Source organism: Lissotriton helveticus, chromosome 9 (genome assembly GCF_964261635.1).
Source record: "Lissotriton helveticus chromosome 9, aLisHel1.1, whole genome shotgun sequence".
Classification (NCBI taxonomy): domain Eukaryota; kingdom Metazoa; phylum Chordata; class Amphibia; order Caudata; family Salamandridae; genus Lissotriton; species Lissotriton helveticus.
This window is the reverse complement of record NC_136070.1, coordinates 507,056,565-507,077,220: the sequence shown is the minus strand read 5'-3', so window position 1 is coordinate 507,077,220 and position 20,656 is coordinate 507,056,565. Positions and strand designations below refer to the sequence as shown.

Below are 20,656 nucleotides of genomic sequence, written 5' to 3'. Positions count from 1 at the left end.
TTAGGAAACATTCGGTAGAAATGGAGCCCGATGATGTAGCAGCTGATTGTAAACAATTACGTGACGGTCTTTTTGTCTTCTCCCAGGTGGCTGACACGATCAGACGCTTGGTTAAAGTACGTGTTGAAGCAGCCCGTTTGCGAGAGGAGAAAAAGGCAGCAGACGCAGCTTCACCAACATCTCAGATCAGTATGACACGAACTTCTACTCTTGAAACAGATACGAATGTTGTAATTAATGTGAAACCTATACCGGAAGCCACGCCTTTATATGTTCCTCCTAAAGGAACACGTACAAATGATGATAAGACTTCTACAGATGCTAAAGGTTATTTTATTTATAATTGGGTTTACACTCCTTGGAATAGAGCAGATGTTATGGCCCTTAAAAATGCATTGCCTGATCCGCGAAAAAATCCAGCAGCCTTTTATGAAGAAGTTGAGGGTGCAATTAGTTCTTGTACTATGACTTTGCCTGATATTGATTTGTTTTATGGACTAATATTACCGCCTGATATGTGGAGAACTGTGCGTAAAATTGACGACCGTGCGACATTTGGAGCATTATGGACAGAATTAGAGCAGTTACATGAAGATAGAGAACCTGCACAGAAACCTTGTAAATTCATTTTAGATCTTCCGGCAGCTATATTAGTTAAGTTAAAACAATTATTCCCCCTAAAAAGATAGATTGGACTGTATTAGCATTGTGTAAGCAAAAGGCAGATGAATCGGTTTCAGATTTCTTTACACGCTTTGGAGAGGCATTCCACAATTTTAGTGGCCAGTCATTGACAGATGACATGGGTAGGCATCTGTTTGTCGATAAATATGTCGCAAACCTTTTGTCAGGAATAGCTAGTCGCCTAAAGGCCATTGAGAGTTTATGGACTACCTCTTCTCCGGTTTCTCTTCTAACTATGGCTCAGTATTATGAGCGCCAAGAATTAGAAGCTAACAATAATGAGGATAAAAAGTCTAAAGAGTTGAAAACAAAGGTTATGTTAGCTCAAGCTTATGGCCCACCTTCTAGAGGTAATGAAAGAGGCGGATGTGGATCTTATGGTTCGTCTTTTCCTCCTTATACTCGTTCGAATTTGTCTGTTGATCAGTGTGCGTACTGCAAAAAATATGGACATTGGCTTTCTGATTGTCCAGTACTGCGTGCTCAGCAGTGTCCACGTGGTCGGGGACAAATGAGAAATCGTTCAGGATATTCAGGGCCTAGAGGAAGCACAAATGATCGCTCTAGGTTCGATGCAAAGACACGTGGGCAGGATGGGTCTAATACTTTTGATAGAAGGAACCAATATAAAATGTACGATTATGTGCCGTCTGATTTGCAAGATTCTGCTTATGCATAGGATTGCCTAGGATGGGGTAAGGAATCAGTTGAAGTTCCAGTAGATCAGAGGGGTCCCTATGTTACAGCACATGTTTTGGGTTCTACTGATCAGTTTCTGGTTGATACAGGAGCTACTCGTAGCACCTTGTCTAAACAATTGGATCCAATGGCTCCCCTGTCTGGCTTAACCATTACGTCGATAGGTTTCGATGGAACACCTTCCTTTAGCCCATTGTCACAACCACTCGCATTCCATGTTGATAAGTTTACTGCTCCATGTCTGTTTTTGCTTTCTCCAAACACACCAGACCATATTGTGGGTCTTGATATGCTTAAATATTTTAGGGCTATGATACGATGTTCTCCGGAAGGAGTACGGGTTATTTTGAATGACAACTACCCTCTGATTGAGAAATCTTGTATTGTTAAAGAGGACATTGCACTAGCCTCACTCCCTAGTACTTTGTGGGCTACTTCAGACACCGATGTAGGACAAATGGTTATTCCACCCGTGCATATTAGTGTCAAGGAGGGTGCTTCATTGTCAAGACTGCCTCAGTATAAGATTTCTCGAGAAGGAGAAGAAGCACTCACACGTATTGTACAGGATTTGATTAAGGTGGGGGTTGTGGAAGAAGTTCCTTACAATGTTTGCAATAGTCCGATTCCTCCCATTTTGAAAAAAGATACTGACACTAGGATTTATAGATTTATCATCAATTTGAGAGAAGTCAACAAGATTGTAGTACCGCAGTACCGTGTAGTATCTGACATAAAGACATTGCTTACCTCGGTCCCTCCGACAGCAACTACATTTTCTGTAATCGATTTGAAGAATGCTTTTTTCTCGATTCCTATTCATCCTGATAGCTGATATTTGTTCGATTTCACTTTGAATAATAAATCATACAGATTTTTTAGAGTTCCACAAGGCTATACTAAGAGTCCGAGTATTTATAGTCAAGCCTTAAAACGACAACTTGATTCCTTTAATTTGTCTGAAGGAGTGGCTCTTATACAATATGTCGATGACATCTTGTTGGCAGCTGATACACCTGAGCAGTGTGAAAAATTTACCTTGTCTTTGCTTTTTTTTTCTTGCTACGCACCATCATAAAGTGTCACGAAAGAAATTGCAATATTGTAGACCGAAGGTGACCTATTTAGGACATCTTCTGTCTAAGGAGGGCCGTGCACTGTCACCAGATCGCATTCAAGCAGTTTTAGACACCCCAGTACCTTCCACACAGAAAGATGTCCGTGCATTTATTGGATTGACTTCGTTTTGTAGGCAATGGATATTGGGTTTTTCACACATTGTTAAACCCCTGCTAGCACTTTTGACTAAGAACACTCCGATTCCCCTTCCATGGACAGATGAATGCCAAAATGCTTTTCGCCAGTTAAGACAAGCTCTTTGTTCTGCACCAGTGTTAGGCACACCAGATTATACGAAAGCTTTTACACTCTATGTAGACGAGAAAGATGGATGTGCATTGTCAGTTTCAGTACAGACACACGGTGATAAGCAGCGTCCCTGTGCATATTTTTCTGCAGTTCTTGATCCTGTTGCTCGTGCGTTGCCTGGATGTTTCCGTTCAGTTGCAGCGACAGCAGTGTCCATACGTCAGAGCGAAGGGATAGTTTTGTCACACAAACTGTTGGTGCTAGTACCCCATGCAGTAGATGCCCTTTTGAATCAGACTAAAACACAACATTTAACAAGTGCTCGCTTGACAGGATACAAATTGACACTGTTAGCATCTCATATTACCTTGAAGAGGTGCGCGACACTGAACCCAGCCATTTTTTTGCCATATCCTGCTACTCAGTCCCAGACAAAGGAACCTCACGATTGTATATTCTTTACTGAGGAACAGACAAAGGGTTGCATCGATTTGCAAGATATGCCCCTTCCAGATGTAGATGGGGAATTTTGGGTTGATGGGTCCTGTTTGAAGTTACCAGATGGCACGACCTCAGCCGCTTATGCAATCACGACACTTGAGACAGTAGTGGAAACAGCTCGGATACCACAAAAATCGGCTCAAGCAGCTGAAATAATAGCTTTGACACGAGCGTGTGAGCTTAGCACTGACTTGTGTGTGAACATTTACACGGATAGCCGCTATGCTTTTGGAGTGGTTCATGATTTTGGCCTACTCTGGAAGGAAAGAGGCTTTCTTACATCCCACGGGATGCAGATAATGCATGGAGAATTAGTGCATAACCTCTTGACTGCACTTACTTGCCCAAGGAAAGTTGCTATTATGAAGTGTAGCGCACACAAGAAAATCATTGACAAAATAGGACAAGGCAATGCTTTTGCAGATTGCGTAGCTCGTGAGACTGTGATGCAGCGAAGCACTACATCTATGTACGTAGTGAAATCACAAGCTGAACGTTGGCATGACGCTAAAGAGGAAGTATTGGATATACAGAGATCTGTGGAAGAGCTTGAGAAATGGTCTACAGAAGGAATGTTAGATGATGAGGGCTGTTGGCGTAACAAAGAAATGAGTAAATGGAAATTGCCTGCAGCCTATTTACAACCTATGGTTCTAATGGCACATGGCCTGGCACATGTTGGAGCTCTAGCAATAACTAAATTGCTTACACAAGTTTGGGAGCATCCTGAAATTGCCAGCACAGCTAAAAGAATAGTACAGTCTTGTTTGATTTGTTGGCAGTATAATCCTGGAAAAGGGACACAAACTCCTACAGGAGGGTTTGCTACACCAACCGCACCTTTTGAAGTCTTGCAGATGGACTACATCCAACTTGAACGCTGCAATCATCTAAAGTATGTCCTAGTGGTGGTATGTGCTTTTAGTAAATGGATAGAGGCATACCCTACGAAGGATAATACTGCCCTCACTACAGCAAAGGTGCTTCTAAAGGAGTTTTTTCCTAGGTATGGTGTTTGTAAGCTTTTGTGGAGTGACAACGGACCTCATTTTATTGGGCAAGTTGTTGAGTATGTCCTGAAAGGATTAGGGATCAAACAGAAGTTCCATACAGTCTTTGTGGAAAGATTAGTGGAAAGATACAATGCTACTTTAAAATTGAAGCTGGCAAAAATACTGGCTTCCACGTCCCTAAAGTGGCTAGATGCATTACCCTTGGCATTGTTGTCCATAAGATAGGTGCCACACTCACGATCTGGTCTCACCCCGTATGAAGTGGTCTTTGGAAGACCAATGAATATTTGGAGAGTTCCTAAGCCACGCCCCATACATGATGTTCCTTGTGTTTTGATGAATGATTATTTGGCACAGTTAACCAACAGTTTGGTTTCTATTCATCAACAGGTTCGAGAAGCGCTTCCTGACAGATCTACAGGTGAGGCCCACGAACTCCGTCCTGGTGACTACGTGATGGTCAAGGTCTTCGACAGATCGAACAGCCTGGAACCGAGGTGGCGAGGTCCAGAGCAAGTGCTGCTTGCGACAAGGACAGCAGTTCGAGTGACGAACAAGAAGAACTGGGTCCACAGCATGCACTGTAAGCGTGTGTCGCCTGCCTTGGTGGAACCTGCTGCACTGACCGACCATCGAGAGATTCTGGAGATGGAGAAAGGTCAAGCTATCTCACCTGACAAATCTGCGGAAGTCTTCCCAGACCACACGATTCCTGGAGCATCGCGATACCATTTGAGACCGAGGAAAAGAATCTGCAGTGTTGAACGAGACTGGTTGAGCTACCACCCTGGGTTAGCGAAACGGAGAGCCGATGTGACAAGGGGGGGGGATCAGCCCTGCATTAGTGTAGTGACACCCGTCTTGGCCCGTGGTGAAGAAATCAGAGGCTGCCCAAGGGATAAGAGCTCCAACGATTGTTTGTTTTCAACGAGTTTTTAGAAAGATCGATTATCACTGTTGCTGAAATGAATAACAAAAGAATTATTTGTGTTGTAGGGTTTGTTGTTGCTCTGGTGGTTCTGGCGATAATCACCTGGTTTGTTGAGAAAGTGTCTCCTGCTCGACAGCTTCTTGTTGCCACTACTCCAGCTTCAGTCGAACATAATTACTATACACTTCCCTACCATGAGCAGAAACATTGACAATCTTATTTAAATAACACATTCATCCAGATGTTGCATCATACATACAATGCTACGAATGCTACCAACTGTTGGGTGTGTGGAATGATACCTGCACACCAAAAGAAAGGAGGAACACCTTTTATTCCTCTACCGTTTTCCCATAATGGTTCTTGTCAAGCCTGGTATGCTCTGTTGTTTGCCTTTGGAAAGCCTTCAGTAAGAGAAATTATCTTTCGTCTGAATAAAGTATGCTATGAAAATAAAGATGGTTATCCTCAAGCAAAATGGACTAAATGGGAATGGGAAGAACCGGAGGAAGAACCGGAGGAAGCTAGGTTCCGAGCAAAACTGAAAACATTCCTCTACTCTAAATAAGTGTCCGCTTTGCTCTGTGCTCCCTGCTCGCTGCCTCTCCTTCTTTTAGCGCGTGGACACGCCGGTGTGCGTAACGCAGCGCTCTACAAATGTCCCAATAATAATAATAATAAGAGTACCAACCGGACAATATTTCGACACCATATGTCTTCACGAATGTGAGGAACATTAAGGACAATGGACCTTTTGTAATTTCTGTGACCAGAGCTGAAGCAGAACTATGAATAAGTAGTGTTGGGAGAATTCCAGTAGGATGGAGTGAATGTATTTTGACATTGATTTTTGAAGGAGCTAACAACAGTAGTTTTACATCTTCATACAATTCATATTTTGTATGTGGTAATAAAGGATACTATCAATTACCTGTTGGGTGGTCCGGGGTATGTTACATATCATTTTTGTTCCACCTGTGTTCTTGGCCCCTCCATCATATCACCTGAATTTAAAGTTGTATAATGACATTTCCAAGAATAGATACAAACAAACAATAAGTACAGATGAAGTCGACCAAACAGATACCACTTTACAACAATATGTCGATTTCAATTTGGGTTTGTTCTTCTTTGTGGGTGCTACATTGAATAGCAGAAAGATCAGACGATTAACTCGTGTTGTGGAAGCTGTCCCCAATCAAACAGCTATGGCACTTGGGAACATTACAGAGGAACTACAAATTGCAAGGATTGTAGCACTCCAAAATAGGATGGTGCTTGACGTGATTTTGGCTGATCGAGGTGGTGCATGTCGCATCAACGGTAGCAGTTGCTGTATTTTCATACCTGACCACTCACCTTCAGTATATGATGCAATCTCAAAACTGCATAAGATTGCTGCAGAAATTACACAGAGACTGGTACATGGACATTTTCAAACTGGATATGGACACTCTTTGCTACTTGGGGCTGGAAACTACTGACTATACTATGTATACTATTGGTGATACTATTTACATTCAATGTAAATAGTATCACCATATACAATGTACAATGTGGTCCTATGCTGTGCTCCATGTGCCTCACTACTTGTACACCTGCCAAAAGAAATATCGCAGATATAAAAGCACAGCAAATGTTAAAGAATGAAATAACTGAGATGATGAACATCAAAGTAAAGGATGCATATTTAGATTACCCCAGATAAACGAATGTCTTCAGCTAATTCTGAAAGGGTCGTCTGTTTTAATTTAGCAGCGATTAGGTTAAGCATTAGCAGAAGACATCTTGTATTTAGAGACTATCTTGTCCTTTGTGTGAATCCATTTTGTATGTCTGGCAGCCATTTTGTTTGCCATGTGCTCTGTCCTACCTTCCTGTTAACTGCTCTTGAAATCTGCCTAGAGACAAGATATATTTAGCCTCTTCTGCTTTACACATGCTCAGTTGAGCTAACAGCTGTCCTCAACTTGTAACTCTTAGCCCCTCCCACTTGTTGCTAGCACACTCTCTGTATGACCTTATATGCATTTGAAACCAGCATTCTGTACCTTGTACCACCTTCATTTGAGCTCCTGTGTGGGTATAAAAGGACCAAGCTCCTTCCAGTCAGTGTGCTACGTCATACACTACCGAAGGGTGTTGTGTGAATGTAGTTCCACCTCATGAGGTTTAATAAACTCTGTATTTTCTATTCCAGTTTCTGTGCCAACTTCTTACTATTGGTCTGAGGACTCTGTGCAGAGAAGGGCAAATCCCTTGCACTGGTAGGCCTTGCTGAGGCTCACCACCACTAGAAGTGCACTGCTGAGCACTGTAGGCCAAAGGGACAGAGGTCCCGCTTCTGCCTCAAATATCATCTTTCTAGCAATCGGGTATTGGGTACAGGGCATGGCTGCAGGCATTGCCCTGTGCCAATAACCCACTGGGTACATCCCTACGAAGAAGGGGCTGCTGGGGGGGGTCCTGGGTGAAGGGTATATGTGGGTCTGAAGATAGAATATCGAGTTGGAAATGTAGACTTACAAAAACATAGAGTCCTCAACATCATGAGTCAGAAATATCGACAAGAATATGGTGGTCAAAAATATTGATTCTAAGGTAAGAAATATCGCTTAAAAAAATATAAAAGTCATTGATATCATTTGCAAAAATATAGTTATTTAAAATATAGATTGTTTAATTAGTGTTATGTATTTTAGTATATATTTTAAATGTATGTAATATATATTTTTTTAATTCGTTTTAATATGTGTTAAATTTTGGGTAGTTATCAATCTTATTTTAGTTAAATTTAGAGTTTTGAAGTTCCGTAGTGGGTTGTGGGTTTATAGGGGAATAGGATGGGAAGTAATTTAATCACAATAAATCAATGATTATTTTTATTTATTAATATTTATTTAATTGAGATTTTATTGTGTTAATTGCAGGAAGTAATTTATTATTAATGAATTATTAATTGGTTTTTAATAAATAATAATTAATTATTTGCTAATTAATTATCGTAATTGTGTAATTTATTTAGGTGGGGGTTGTGGGATTTATAGGGGTTAAGGGTAGGAAGTAATTTATTTTTAATTAATTAATGATAAGTTGTTAATACATATGAATTCATTGTAAATTAAATATTGAAATGTTTTAATTAATTTTAGGTAAGGGATGTGGGGTTTATAGGGGTAAAGGGTCGGAAAGTAATTTATGTTTCATTCATTAATAATTAGTTCTTAATAATGAATTAATTGAAAATTAAATATAGAAAATGTGTTATTAATTTTAGGTGTGGGTTGTGGGGTTTATAGGGGTAAAGGGTGGGAAGTAATTTATGTTTAATTAATTAATAATACGTTTATCATTAATATTAATTATTTATTTGATGTTTGATTAGGGTAATGGTTTATGTTGTTTGTGTGTGGGTTTTACTTTTATTGGGGTAAAGGGTGGGGAGTAAATTAATTTTACTTACTTTATAATTAGATGTTAAATACTATTAGTTTTTTAATTGAAAATAAGTTTTAATTGTGTAATTAGTTTTTTTACAGTTTAATAATTAGCTGTGGTTTGTGGGGGTTATAGGGATAAAGTGTTGGAAGTTTATTAATTTTTATGATTGATAACAACTTGTCCATGAAAGACCTGGTTAATCATGTGACGGGCATCTGCTATGGACTAATGCGAAGTCTTCGCAAGATCTTCCAATGAATTCCGGTTGTATCCAGGATGCCGCTGGTCAAAGCCTAATAATCAGTTGGCTTGATTACGGAAACGTCCTGAAGGCTTCCATCAATGAAGAGCTTCTTACAAAACTCCAGGTGCTACAAAACACAGCTGCCAGTTTTGTATTAAATCTACCTTCTCTGTCCCCGTCGGCACCTAGTCTTAGAGCTCTTCACTGGCTTCCCATCAGGAAACGCATCCATTTTAAGATCAATTGCCTGGTCCACAAAACTCTACCAGTTCAATCTTTATTGAGCAGGCACACAGGATTACCGGCGGAGCCCCTCTGAGGACGAAAAGAATCGATTTTGACCAATTAATGACAAAGCCAGAGTATCTCCCAAAAATAGCGAGCACATCTAGGAAATATAATAGTGATCCCCTTGGATTCGTAAGAAAAAGCAAGATATCATCCGCATACAGCGAGATCTTATCTTCCCACTCCAGCGTCCAGCGCAAGCCACGAATCGACCGGTCCCACAAAACCCACGCTGCGAGCGGTTCTAGGGCCAAGGCAAAGAGGATAAGAGACAGGGGACAACCCTGCCTTGTACCCCTGACGAGGGAAAAGTCAGAGGATTTTCGATTATTCACAACAATTCTGGTATTAGGGACCGCATATAATATACACACTTAGGTAATAAACTCAGGACTGAACCCCATCTTCCCCAACACCGCAAATAAATATGACCATTCAACCCTATCAAAAGCCATAGTGGCGTCCAAGGACACCAATACCGCTGGCTCCTGAATCGTAGGGGACCTGCCCAGTACCCCATGCAGCCGGCGCAGATTGAGGGCTGTATTTCGGCGCGGCATAAAATCGGACTGATCCACATGTATCAGGGAGGTGGCAACTTTGACCAGCCTGGTTGCCAAAAGCTTTGCCAAAGCCTTAGGTTCGACATTCAATAAGGAGATGGGTCTGTACGACGAACAGCTAGTCTTGGGTTTGCCTGCCTTATGAATTACCACAATGTTGGCCACTCGCTGATCGTATGGTAGTTGTCCCCTCTCTCTGCTCTCCTCATACATGGAGCGGAGGAACGGAGCGAGACAGTTGGCATTTAACTTATACAGTTCTATGGGAAGTCCGTTCGGACCCATGGCCTTCCCTGAGTGTACACCCCTTATGGCCTGCGCCACTTCGTCGTCCATGAGCGGTGAGTCCAGATATCCCCGGTTTTCTTCCGAAAGCTCTGATAGTTGGATGTCCCTGATCATTGCACTGTTTTCAGACTCCATATACCTCTCCCCGGATGTGTATATCACACTATAGTACTCAGCGAAACTATCTGCCACTGCCTGTGGATCTGTGATTTTACAGGTGCCCTTCCCCTGCAACTTCGGCACCAGCCGAGATGCCCACTCTCCCTTTTCCAGCCAGGCTATCAGCTTCCCTGCCTTATCTCCGTGTTCATACACCCTGCTCTGCGTCTCCTCAATCTGTGCCTTGGCTTTGTCCCTGGCAAGGCCTCTAAACTCATCCTGCCACAATTTTAGTCGGAGCAATCCCCCCGGTGTGGCCACTTGGGCCACCTCACTTTCCAATCTCAACACTTCTTCTTCCGCCTTTTCCAAGTCTGCTATTCTTTTCCTCTTCTTCTTGACTATCAGGGACAAGGCCTCCCCCCGACCACCGTGTTATATGCCTGCCACAGAGTCTGAGCCGAGTCCACCGTTCCCTTGTTTTCTTGAAAGAACCAGTCCGTGACCGTAATCAGTTCTTCTTAGTGGGGGGATCTTTCAGATGCCCAGTGCTAATGAGGGCAATTCTGCCTACACTAGAACCATCAATCTCCAACCGGAGCCATACCGGCGCGTGGTCCGAAATGCCTCTCCCTAGGTGCTGCGCGTCCCTGAGAGTGTACGTCTGGGCCGCTGGCACCAACAGGTAATCTATCCTCGATAGGCTATGGTGTGCAGCAGATACATGTGTGTAATGTACCTCATTCGGATTGCGTACCTTCCAACCATCCACAAGCCCTGTCATCTCTAGAAAGTTGGGGAGCTACCGCTAAGCCGTCCTCAGTGCCCGAGCGGTCTGTCGATCTACCTCACCGTCTATTACAGCATTCAAGTTGCCTCCCATCACTAGAAGGCCCAATGGCAAAGTCAAAAAAATTGAGCCCAAATCCCGGAATGCGTCAGATTGCCGAACTGGAGGGACATAAATGGAAAAGAAGGTGGCCGTCTTCCCCTCCCACTGTCCTGATATTTCAACGTACCTACAGTGCTTGTCAATCCAAGTAGCCTGAACAGTCAGGGGAAAGGAATTTCTCACCAAGATACCTGCTCCCCTGGACCCTGAAGTGAACCCCGCATGCGCCACCAACTTATAACCTCCTTTATGCAAGGCCATGCAGCGATTCCCTATAAGATGTGTCTCTTGTAGCAGCACAACATCCGGGGAGTGCCTTCGAACAAACTGACTCACCATCCCTCTCTTAACCTTATCTCCCAGGCCATTTACATTCCAGCTGAGCACATTGATCCCCAATCCCTGTCTAACCTTCGACATTGTTTAGGTATAGAAACAGTACATTTTCACCCTTGTCACCCGATGCTAACAAAACCAAACGAAACACAAACAATCCGTTGGACGTATAAATCGCAAGGTCGACCAACCCCCCATCCCCCTCCCTGCACTCCTGCTCATGGCTTCCGCCCAACCCCAACTGGCAGTGTGCCTGTCGCCCCATAAACTAAACTACTGACAAACTAAAGGTAGAAAAGAGGAGGAAATAAGAACCCCGCCATCCCCACCCATTTGAAAAACGACCCCCTCTGTATCCATGACAGCACACAGTCCTAGGACCAAATCAGCAAAGTATATGTGGGTCGGACCCACTGCCTGACATGTTCAATAGTCCCGAATTAATTTGTGACATTTTTTTTATAAATCTTTTTTTATTAAATGAAAACAAATATACCAATACCAAACAAGCATCCGGTGAGTGACATATGACACCGTAACAGGGGTAGAACCATCAATCGTACATAATCACTAATACAATATAATGAATTTTGGCCTCAAGGGGATTCCAGCACTTCAGCTGTGATTGGTCTCGTTGGTGGAGTGCACAAATCACCACGGTGGCTATTCCAGGATCCCCAAATCTTCCCCCACTTCTCCGGACAACCCCATGCCACATACACAGCCTTCTCCCTAAACATACACCAATCTAAGTCCTGGGCCCATTTGGTAGGGTGGGGTGACGGTTTGGCTCCCCATAGCTGAGCGATGTTACGCTTCGCCACCATACACGCCAATGTCACCCACTGTTTCTGAGATCCATTCAGGTCCGTAGGCTCCCATATATTCAATATACAACTACGGGCCTCCGGACATACCTCCATCCCCAGCACTTCTTTAATCACATCATGTATTTTCTTCCAATATTCCTGTATGTCATTGCAGTGCCATAGGATATGTATGAAAGTGCCCAATTCACCACAACCCCTCCTACACTCTCCATTCTCCGCTTTCCCTATTCACATCAGTCTAGGCCATGTGATGTAAGACCTAGGTAAAATCTTAAGTTGCACGAGCCTAAGCCTCATCTGCACCGCAACTACTTTGGGAGAGGAGACTTCCTCCACCCAATCTTCGCCATCCGCTCCCCATGCTGCTCGGATGTTCCCCAGTGGATCTTCCATAATATTAATCAGTTTCTTATAAATTAGGGAGACTGCTTTTTCTGGGAGGTGACCATCAAGTACCCGGCCTTCAAGGGGGGAGGCCTCCGGGGGCTCAATGCCAGGAGGTATGTGGGCAAGAAGGGCGTGTATAATCTGGCGATACCAAAAGTGTTCGTTGTCATGTAAGTAATGTTGCTTCTGTATAGATGCAAACGTCTGCACTCCGCCCCCATCCCACACATCCTTGATCTGACTAATGCCGATGAGATCCCACTTGTCAAACCCTTTAGTCCTCCACAGGCTGCCTAGCCTTTCCGAGTTAAACAGGGGGGTGGCCAATGTCAGTTTCCCTTCCCATCCCATAGCTTTAGTAGCCCCATGCAAACGTGCACCGCATGAGCCGTTGGACCTGACAACGCAAATCTTCCCGGTTGGGCGTACAAAGCTCTAACTATATCTCCACATGGAGCTTGCCCACAGTCCATGGCAAATCCTGGGTCCCCCGGAAGCCCGTAGACTACATGATTCACAGCCGCAAGATGGGCGGCCCAGTAATACTTCTTCAGGTCTGGGAAACCAATGACCCGGCCATACCACGGAAGAGTAAGGTTGACAAAAGAAATATGCGCCCTGCCTTCCCATAGAAGTTGACGCTGAAGCGTCTCTATCTCCTTGAAATAAGCGAAAGGCACTGGATCCATAGTATTTTGAAGAATATACAGGAACCGGGGCAAGGCCATCATCTTGAACAGCACCGCCCTACCAAGCAATGTGACAGGGGGAGAGCCTTCCACATCTCTTCTGAGCCGACATGGGGGGGGTCCCAAATTCCTAGCATACCTCACCTTTGGATCTAGCGTCACAAACATGCCAAGATATTTAAATCCCACTGTCTTTACCCTGATAAGGCACGACTTTGGGATCACAGGGGTGTCACCCAATATGACAAACAGCACTGACTTCGTCCAGTTTATTGCGAACCCAGAGTACCTACCAAATATCATCAGGACATCTAAAATATTGCTCAAGGATGCCCTGGGGTCAGTAAGATATAACAGGATATCATCCGCATAAAGCGAAATGTTGTCCTCCCACTTCGGTGTCCACCGCAAGCAGCGTATCGAATGGTACCACCGGACCCATTCCGCAAGTGGCTCCAATGCCAGTGCGAAAAGAAGTGGGGACAAGGGGCATCCCTGTCTCGTGACTCTCCCAAGTGCGAAATCAGCTGATTTGCGCTTGTTCACTATCAGTCTGGCCAAAGGGGCCGCATACAACAATCGGATCCACCCAATAAATTCCAATCCAAAGCCCAATTTAGCCAGCATCGCAAATAAATAAGCCCATTCAACCCGATCAAATGCCATGTTGGCATCCAGGGACACCAAGACAGCCGGTTCCAATATTTTCGAGGAGCCACCCAAAATCCCGTGGAGTCTCCGCAGGTTCAGGGCTGTGTTGCGACATGGCATGAAGCCAAACTGGTCGGGATGTATAAGGGTTGTGACAACCTTGACTAACCTAATAGCGAGCAGCTTCGCTAATATCTTGGGCTCTGCGTTTAAAAGCGAAATAGGCCGATACGAGGAAGTGGTCGTCCTAGCCCTGCCCTCCTTGTTTATAACTACTATATTTGCAACCCGCTGGTCATATGGGAGTTGCCCCGACTCTCTGCTTTTCAGAAACATGCTATGAATGTGTGGGGCGATTCTATGGGCATTCAGTTTGTATAACTCTATAGGCAATCCATTAGGACTAGTCGCTTTCCCAGACTTTATGCTTCTGATAGCTTGTGCAATTTCATCATCAGTGATAGGTGAATCCAAATATTTCCTATTTTCTTCTGAGAGGGTCGGCATGGCTATATCTTTAATCATTTCGCCATTTTCAATTTCAGTGAAACCACTCGCAGAGGTATATACTCTTCTATAATACTCGGAGTATGCCTCTCCCACCGCCTGCGGATCAGTGATGTTATCCGGACCAGACCGCTCTAATTCAGGTACCAAACGAGAGGCTCGCTCTCCACGTTCTAACCAAGCAATCAACTTGCCGGCCTTATCGCCGTGTTTTTACACTCGGCTTTGTATGTCATTCTCATGCGCAACTGCCCTTTCTCTAACGAAACGCTTGTATTGATCCTGTTTAACCTTCAATATATGTAGGTCTTCTGGAGAAGCCGTCTCGGCTACTCTTTCCTCTAGCTCAACTACTGCCGCTTCCACACTATCCATTTCAGCCCGATGTGGCTTCTTCCTACCTGCGAGAAGGGAGTGGACCTCACCCCGCAACACTACCTTATAAGCCTCCCACAAAGACTGCGCTGAATCTACCGGGCCCACGTTTTCCAAAAAATAGCGTTCCGAAAGTTGACATATCTCCCTCCTCGTGGCCGGGCCCTTCAGTCACCATGCATTGATCAGGGCGATTCTGCCGACTGCTGGCTGACCAATCTCGACTTGTAACCACATTGGGGAATGGTCCAAAACACCCCATCCCAAATACCTTGCCTCACTAATTGTGTGTGCCATGGCCGCTGGAACCAATATGTAGTCCAGTCTAGACATGCTATTATGTGCAGCGGATAGATGAGTGAAGCATCTCTGGGTCGGGTTTCGCACTCTTCAGCTATCTAGCAAAATTTTTAATATTTTTATATATTTTTTATTTATTTGGTTTTTGGAATATTTCTGTTATTGTTTATATTTTTTATTTGTTTTTAATTTTGAACTGACTGGAGTGAGAATATTGATTGTTACCCCTTCGCAATCCAACACTTTCCCTACTGTTGCACTCACTGGAGTTGGAATAGTAATTTTTACCTCTCTGCTATCAAACACTTTCCCAATTATTGCACTCATTGGAGTGGGAATAGTAATTTCTACCCCTCCGCTATCCAACACTTTCCCTACTGTTACAAATATTGGAGTGGGAATAGTTAATCTTATCTCTCGGCAATCCAACAATTTCTCTACTGTTGCACTCACTGGAGTGGGAATAGTAATTTTTACCTCTATGCAATCCAACACTTTCCCTATTGTTGCACTCACTGGAGTGAGAATAGTAATTTTGACCCCCACCACTATCTAGCACTTTCCCTACTGTTGCACTGACTGGAGTGAGAATAGTAAATTGTATTCCTCCGCTATCCAACACTTTACCTACTGTTAAACTCACTGGAGTGGGAATAGTAAGTTTTACCCCTCCGCTATCCAACACTTTCCCTACTATTGCACTGACTGTAGTGGTAAAATTTAGTTTAAAGATTTTTAAATATTTCAGTGTTTTAATTTGAATAGAATGCTTTTTTAAAAATAGATTTTATGTTATTAGTATATATATATATATATATATATATATATATATATATATATATATATATATATATATATATATATATATATATATATATATGTATATACTAGCAGCCCGTCCCAACGTTGTCCGGGTATGAAATAGAATGTGTGTAATGTGTGTATTTGGCAAGGGCAATTTATTTTAAAATCTCGCGGTAGGCAACATTTTTTGTTTCATTAGAATCGGGACGGAGAAGGGCCAGCTGCAGCCCTGGTTGATGTTAGCAGGCGCGTGTAATTGGTGTAGCGATCCGCCGCCTGAGCCCGGCTACAGCCCTGGTTAATGTTAGCAGGCGTGTGTAATGTTGTTGAATGAGAGAGTTATCAGCCTCGGGTAAATCCGTTTAATGAGAGAGTTCAGTGACAGCGAGTAGGAGAGGCTGCACTAATTGTCCCCGCAGACACGCTCATTTGCGTGTTCCCCCGCTTGAGGCCCAGATGCAGGCCTGTTTGATGTTAGCAGGCGCGTGTTCCCCCGCTTGAGGCCAAGCTGCAGCCCATGTTGATGTTATCAGGCGTGTGTTATTAGTGTACTGATCCGCCGCCTGAGCACGGCTAGAGCCCCGGTTCATGGTAGCAGCCGCGCCTAATTTTGTTGAATGAGAGAGTTCAGTAACAGCACGCAGGAGAGGCTGCAGTAATGTTACTTACCAGGCCTCCAGCTGAACGCGTTTGTCATGCCCCCAGCACACGGCAACAGCAGACGATCTTCTGATTAATGTACGACCCACATGGCATGAAGGGCGGAACGTAGCACACACCCCCAGCGTGCCCCTTGATGCGGCGCAATTGCGTTCACATGGCATGAAGGCCGGACACACGCCCCCAGCGTGCCCCATGATGCTGCGCAGCAACGTAATTGGCACTTGTATGTACGACTCACATGGCATGAAGGGCGGACACACGCCCCCAGCGTTTGTCACGCCCCCAGCGTTTGTCACGCCCCCAGCACACACCCACAGCCCACGATGTGATGGCCGTACCACACGCCCCCAGCGTTAGTCACGCCCCCAGCCCACGCCCACAGCACAACGCAGACACACCCACAAGGGACTACTTTGCTGGCACGGTTCTTTTACCTTTTAAATGTATATGGTGTCCTACGGTACAATTGTATGTCTTGCACTGTATGATTGTGATGAACACCACTGTTTCTTGAAAAGTTAATAAAAACAATTAAAACATTTTTTTTTTAAATGTATATGGTGGTCGTCTGCATAGCCTATGTCCTTCTGCTGCAACTGCCCTTTCCAACGCTGTATTGGGTGTTGTGATTGGTGCTGTGGTTACTGAGATTACCCGCCTCAGAGGTTTGGGCTCTCTCTTTATAATATTAGTATGGATATATATACATATTTGTAAATTTTTATAACATTTTCATAATTATAAAATAAATTAAAATTAATAGTTTAATAATTGTTTTAAAGTAAATATATATTTATTAATATGTATGTGTTAAACTTTTTTTATTAAGTTTATTTGTTATATTTGTTAAATATATATTACATCTTCTTTATTTAAAAAAAAATGTAAATGTAGATTTAAAAAGGCGGGGATACAACAATGCCACCCTACAACAAGCAGAAGAAAAGGTAGGGGAATTAGATAGGAAGACCCTGCTGGTGGCGAAACCTAAATTAACTCCTGTACAGGAAGATAGTGCAAGAATAATTACAACGTTGAACAATAAATAGAGTGCGGTTGTACATACCTTCCCAAACAACGGGCACATTTTGCAGCAGGATAACATCTTGAAACATCATCTCCGACCAGCCCTTTAATCGCATTTAAAAGCTGCCAATCAATCAGTGACCATTTAATAAACAGTCACTTTGATCCTGTAAGAAAAATCAGAAACAGAATAAATATACTGGGTTTTTATCTGTGCTTACGTTGTAATGATGCACAAATTAAGACAGTTTAGTCACTAACCCATGCACTTAGTGAGACACACTCATACAGTCAGTCATGCACCTACTAAATCCTTCGTCCAGACACTTATACATCCACTCATTCTTCAATATGTAAGACATATTTTAACTTTACAGAAACATACAGTCACTGGATGTAGTCATCAGTGATGTCATCAGTGATGTCATTTGAGATGTCATCAGTGATGTCATCAGTGATGTCACTGACCATGTCATGAATGATGTAATATGTGACATCATCAGCAGTGGATTGCGGGTGCGCGATATATAGTTAGTGCAACTAACTATATATGGAATTTCAATGGTTTTGTGTGAGTAAAATAAGGTTTTGTAAATGCTAATTCCTAACTATATATGGTCTATAACCTATGGTTTTTTCAGTGAATTTTCAAGGTTTTGTAAATGCTAATTCCTAACTATATATGGTCTGTAACCTATGGTTTTTTCAGTGAATTTCAATGGTTTTTTAATAGTAAATATCAAAAGCTTTAAAATGTATTCTTCTTTAAATCGAAAAATATATTTTATATGTTTTTAATACAATTTTTTAATGTATTTTTTTAAATATTTTTTTTTGTTTCGCTCCCGGTCCGCGAACCGGGTAGCTTCCCGTTAGCTCAATTTGCTGCCGCGACCCGGTCCGCGAACCGGTAAACGTTCCATTTGTGCAACTGCCGCGTTAGAAAACAACATGGTGACGCGTCGCGTAACCGCGACGTATCGCGTTGTCGCGTAATGCGTCATATGACGCGTCGCGTTACGCGAAGCGAGGCGCGAAGTGCAGCTTCCCGGAAGCGATCCGGGACGCGGCGCGGAGCGCGTAACGTAAGCATAACAGGCCATGTGAATTGTTAATAACACTTTTCATTGGTTCATTTCACTTTTGGTTTCCTAATGATGTAAGGCTAGGTCATGTGACCTAAATATAACACTTTTCATTGGTTCAGAACTATTTTTTTTCCCAAATGATGAAAACCCCTCCTTGTTTTCTCACTCTGACTTTCATCTTTGTGAGAGGAAGACCTTTTTTCATCACTTAGCAATGGCAAGTGTTGTAGCTTCAGCTGGTGCACCCCCACCACCACCACCACCTCCTAGGAAGAGAGGACCACCTCCTCAGGTAATCCTCAATCAAGAGGAGGAAGAACAGGAAGAAGAGGAGGAGGAGCAAGAGAGGAGGCAGTTTTTGCAAAAAGAGCCTAGGACGTCCCGTGTCAAAGAGAGTTTCATTTGGCAATTTTTTAAATATCCCCGGGGCCAAAAAAAAGTGAATGCCCGGTATGTAACTTGCCTTATCTGCAAGAAAGATCTGTCCAGAGGGACAAATAAAAAATATAGTTATGGCAATTATACGATGCATCGCCATATGGAGAGGTGGCACCCTATCAACTACAGTGCTGCGCAGGTACGTGACCTGCAGGATAACCCCCCTCCTGTGGCCCGAAGATCAAATGTAGAGGAAGTGACGGGACCAGAGGCAAGGGACATGGTCCCAAATATACAGATGAGGTTCGGGACAATCAAACAAGTGTGCGTTGCGGTCAGTTGATTTGCTACAGAGAAAGTAGCATCAATTTAATCAACTTAGCAATTGATAATCATGATTGTCCAAAACGCCCCAGAGAATAAATTATCTTTTTTTTTTGTTGCTCCTGTTGAGCCCTTTACAATGAATCGTTTTCGTTTCCCCCCCCAAAAAAAACAAAAACAATATAAAACCGTTCAAAAAATACAAAAAAAGTAAAACAATGTTCAGAAAAATAATAAAAAAATTATAAAACAACAAAAATAATTTAAAAAAAAGTTCTTTTCAGAACTACCTCCCCTTTATAAAAAAAAATTGCTAGAATGTTTAGCACTCTGGCAACCTCTATTTCTTTTGGTTCGTTCCCGGTTCGCTCGCCGGTACGCGAACCGGAAGCGAACCAAAAAAAATGTTTTAAAAAAAAAGAAGAGTAAGTATAAGGGAAGGAAACAGAGAGTAATGTTAAAAGAAAGACAGCTATAGGGAGTAACACAGAGATACTGTTTAATAGATCTATTTACCGAAGAAAAGATGGAAGAGGGTATAATTGTGAAAAACAAAATAGATAAGGAAGTGAAAGAAAAAAAGGAGAGTAGAAGAATAATAAACAAGAGTTTCTTAGAGAATGTGAGTGAATGTTCAAAATAAGATTAAAACATGTGGAATAACAGAGAGAAAAAACAGAAAGCAGAAAAGAAGAAGTAACAGAAAAGGAATGATTGAAACAGCAAAGAAATGTAAATAACATAGGGGCATATTATCAACATAGGTGATAAAATTATCGCTGCTTTTATCGGCAGAAATCTGCCGCTAAAGCCGCTTTTACGGCGGAAAACTGCCGCTAAAGCCGCTTTTGCGGCAGTTTTCTGCCGATAATCGCTGCTTTTATCGGCAGAAATCTGCCGCTAAAGCCGCTTTTGCGGCAGAAAACTGCCGCTAAAGCCGCTTTTGCGGCAGTTTTCTGCCGATAAAAGCAGCGATAATTTTATTGCCTGTGTTGATAATATGCCCCTTAGTGCGCTTGAACTACAGGGAGAAAGCATAATGAACAAGTAGTGAAAGAGTGATCAGTCAGAGACACTGAGAGTAATAGAGACGGAGTGAGTGAACAGGAGTGAGGAACTATGAGAACAGAGGGACTGAGAAAAGGAGTGGAAGGAGTAGAGTAAGTAAGTAATAGAGAAAGGAATGAGGGAAGTAGCAAAGGCAGGAAACTGAGGGTTAAAGAAATGAAGCAGTGGAACTAATAGAAGTTAAATGTGATAGAAATGTAACGAAAAGAGTACAAAACA

General features: G+C 43.0%; 1 protein-coding gene across 2 annotated transcripts in view; it reads right to left on the bottom strand.

Annotated features, from left to right (window-relative positions):
- DHRS7 (dehydrogenase/reductase 7) overlaps window positions 1–20,656 on the bottom strand; it is a 797,588-nt gene that overhangs the window by 574,986 nt on the left and 201,946 nt on the right. For both annotated transcript variants that reach the window (XM_078660349.1, XM_078660348.1), the window contains exon 3: window positions 17,620–17,746. In XM_078660349.1, the coding sequence (XP_078516475.1) occupies window positions 17,620–17,695 (76 nt within the window). In that variant the 5' untranslated portion in view covers window positions 17,696–17,746. The remainder of the gene's footprint in view (window positions 1–17,619; window positions 17,747–20,656) is intronic.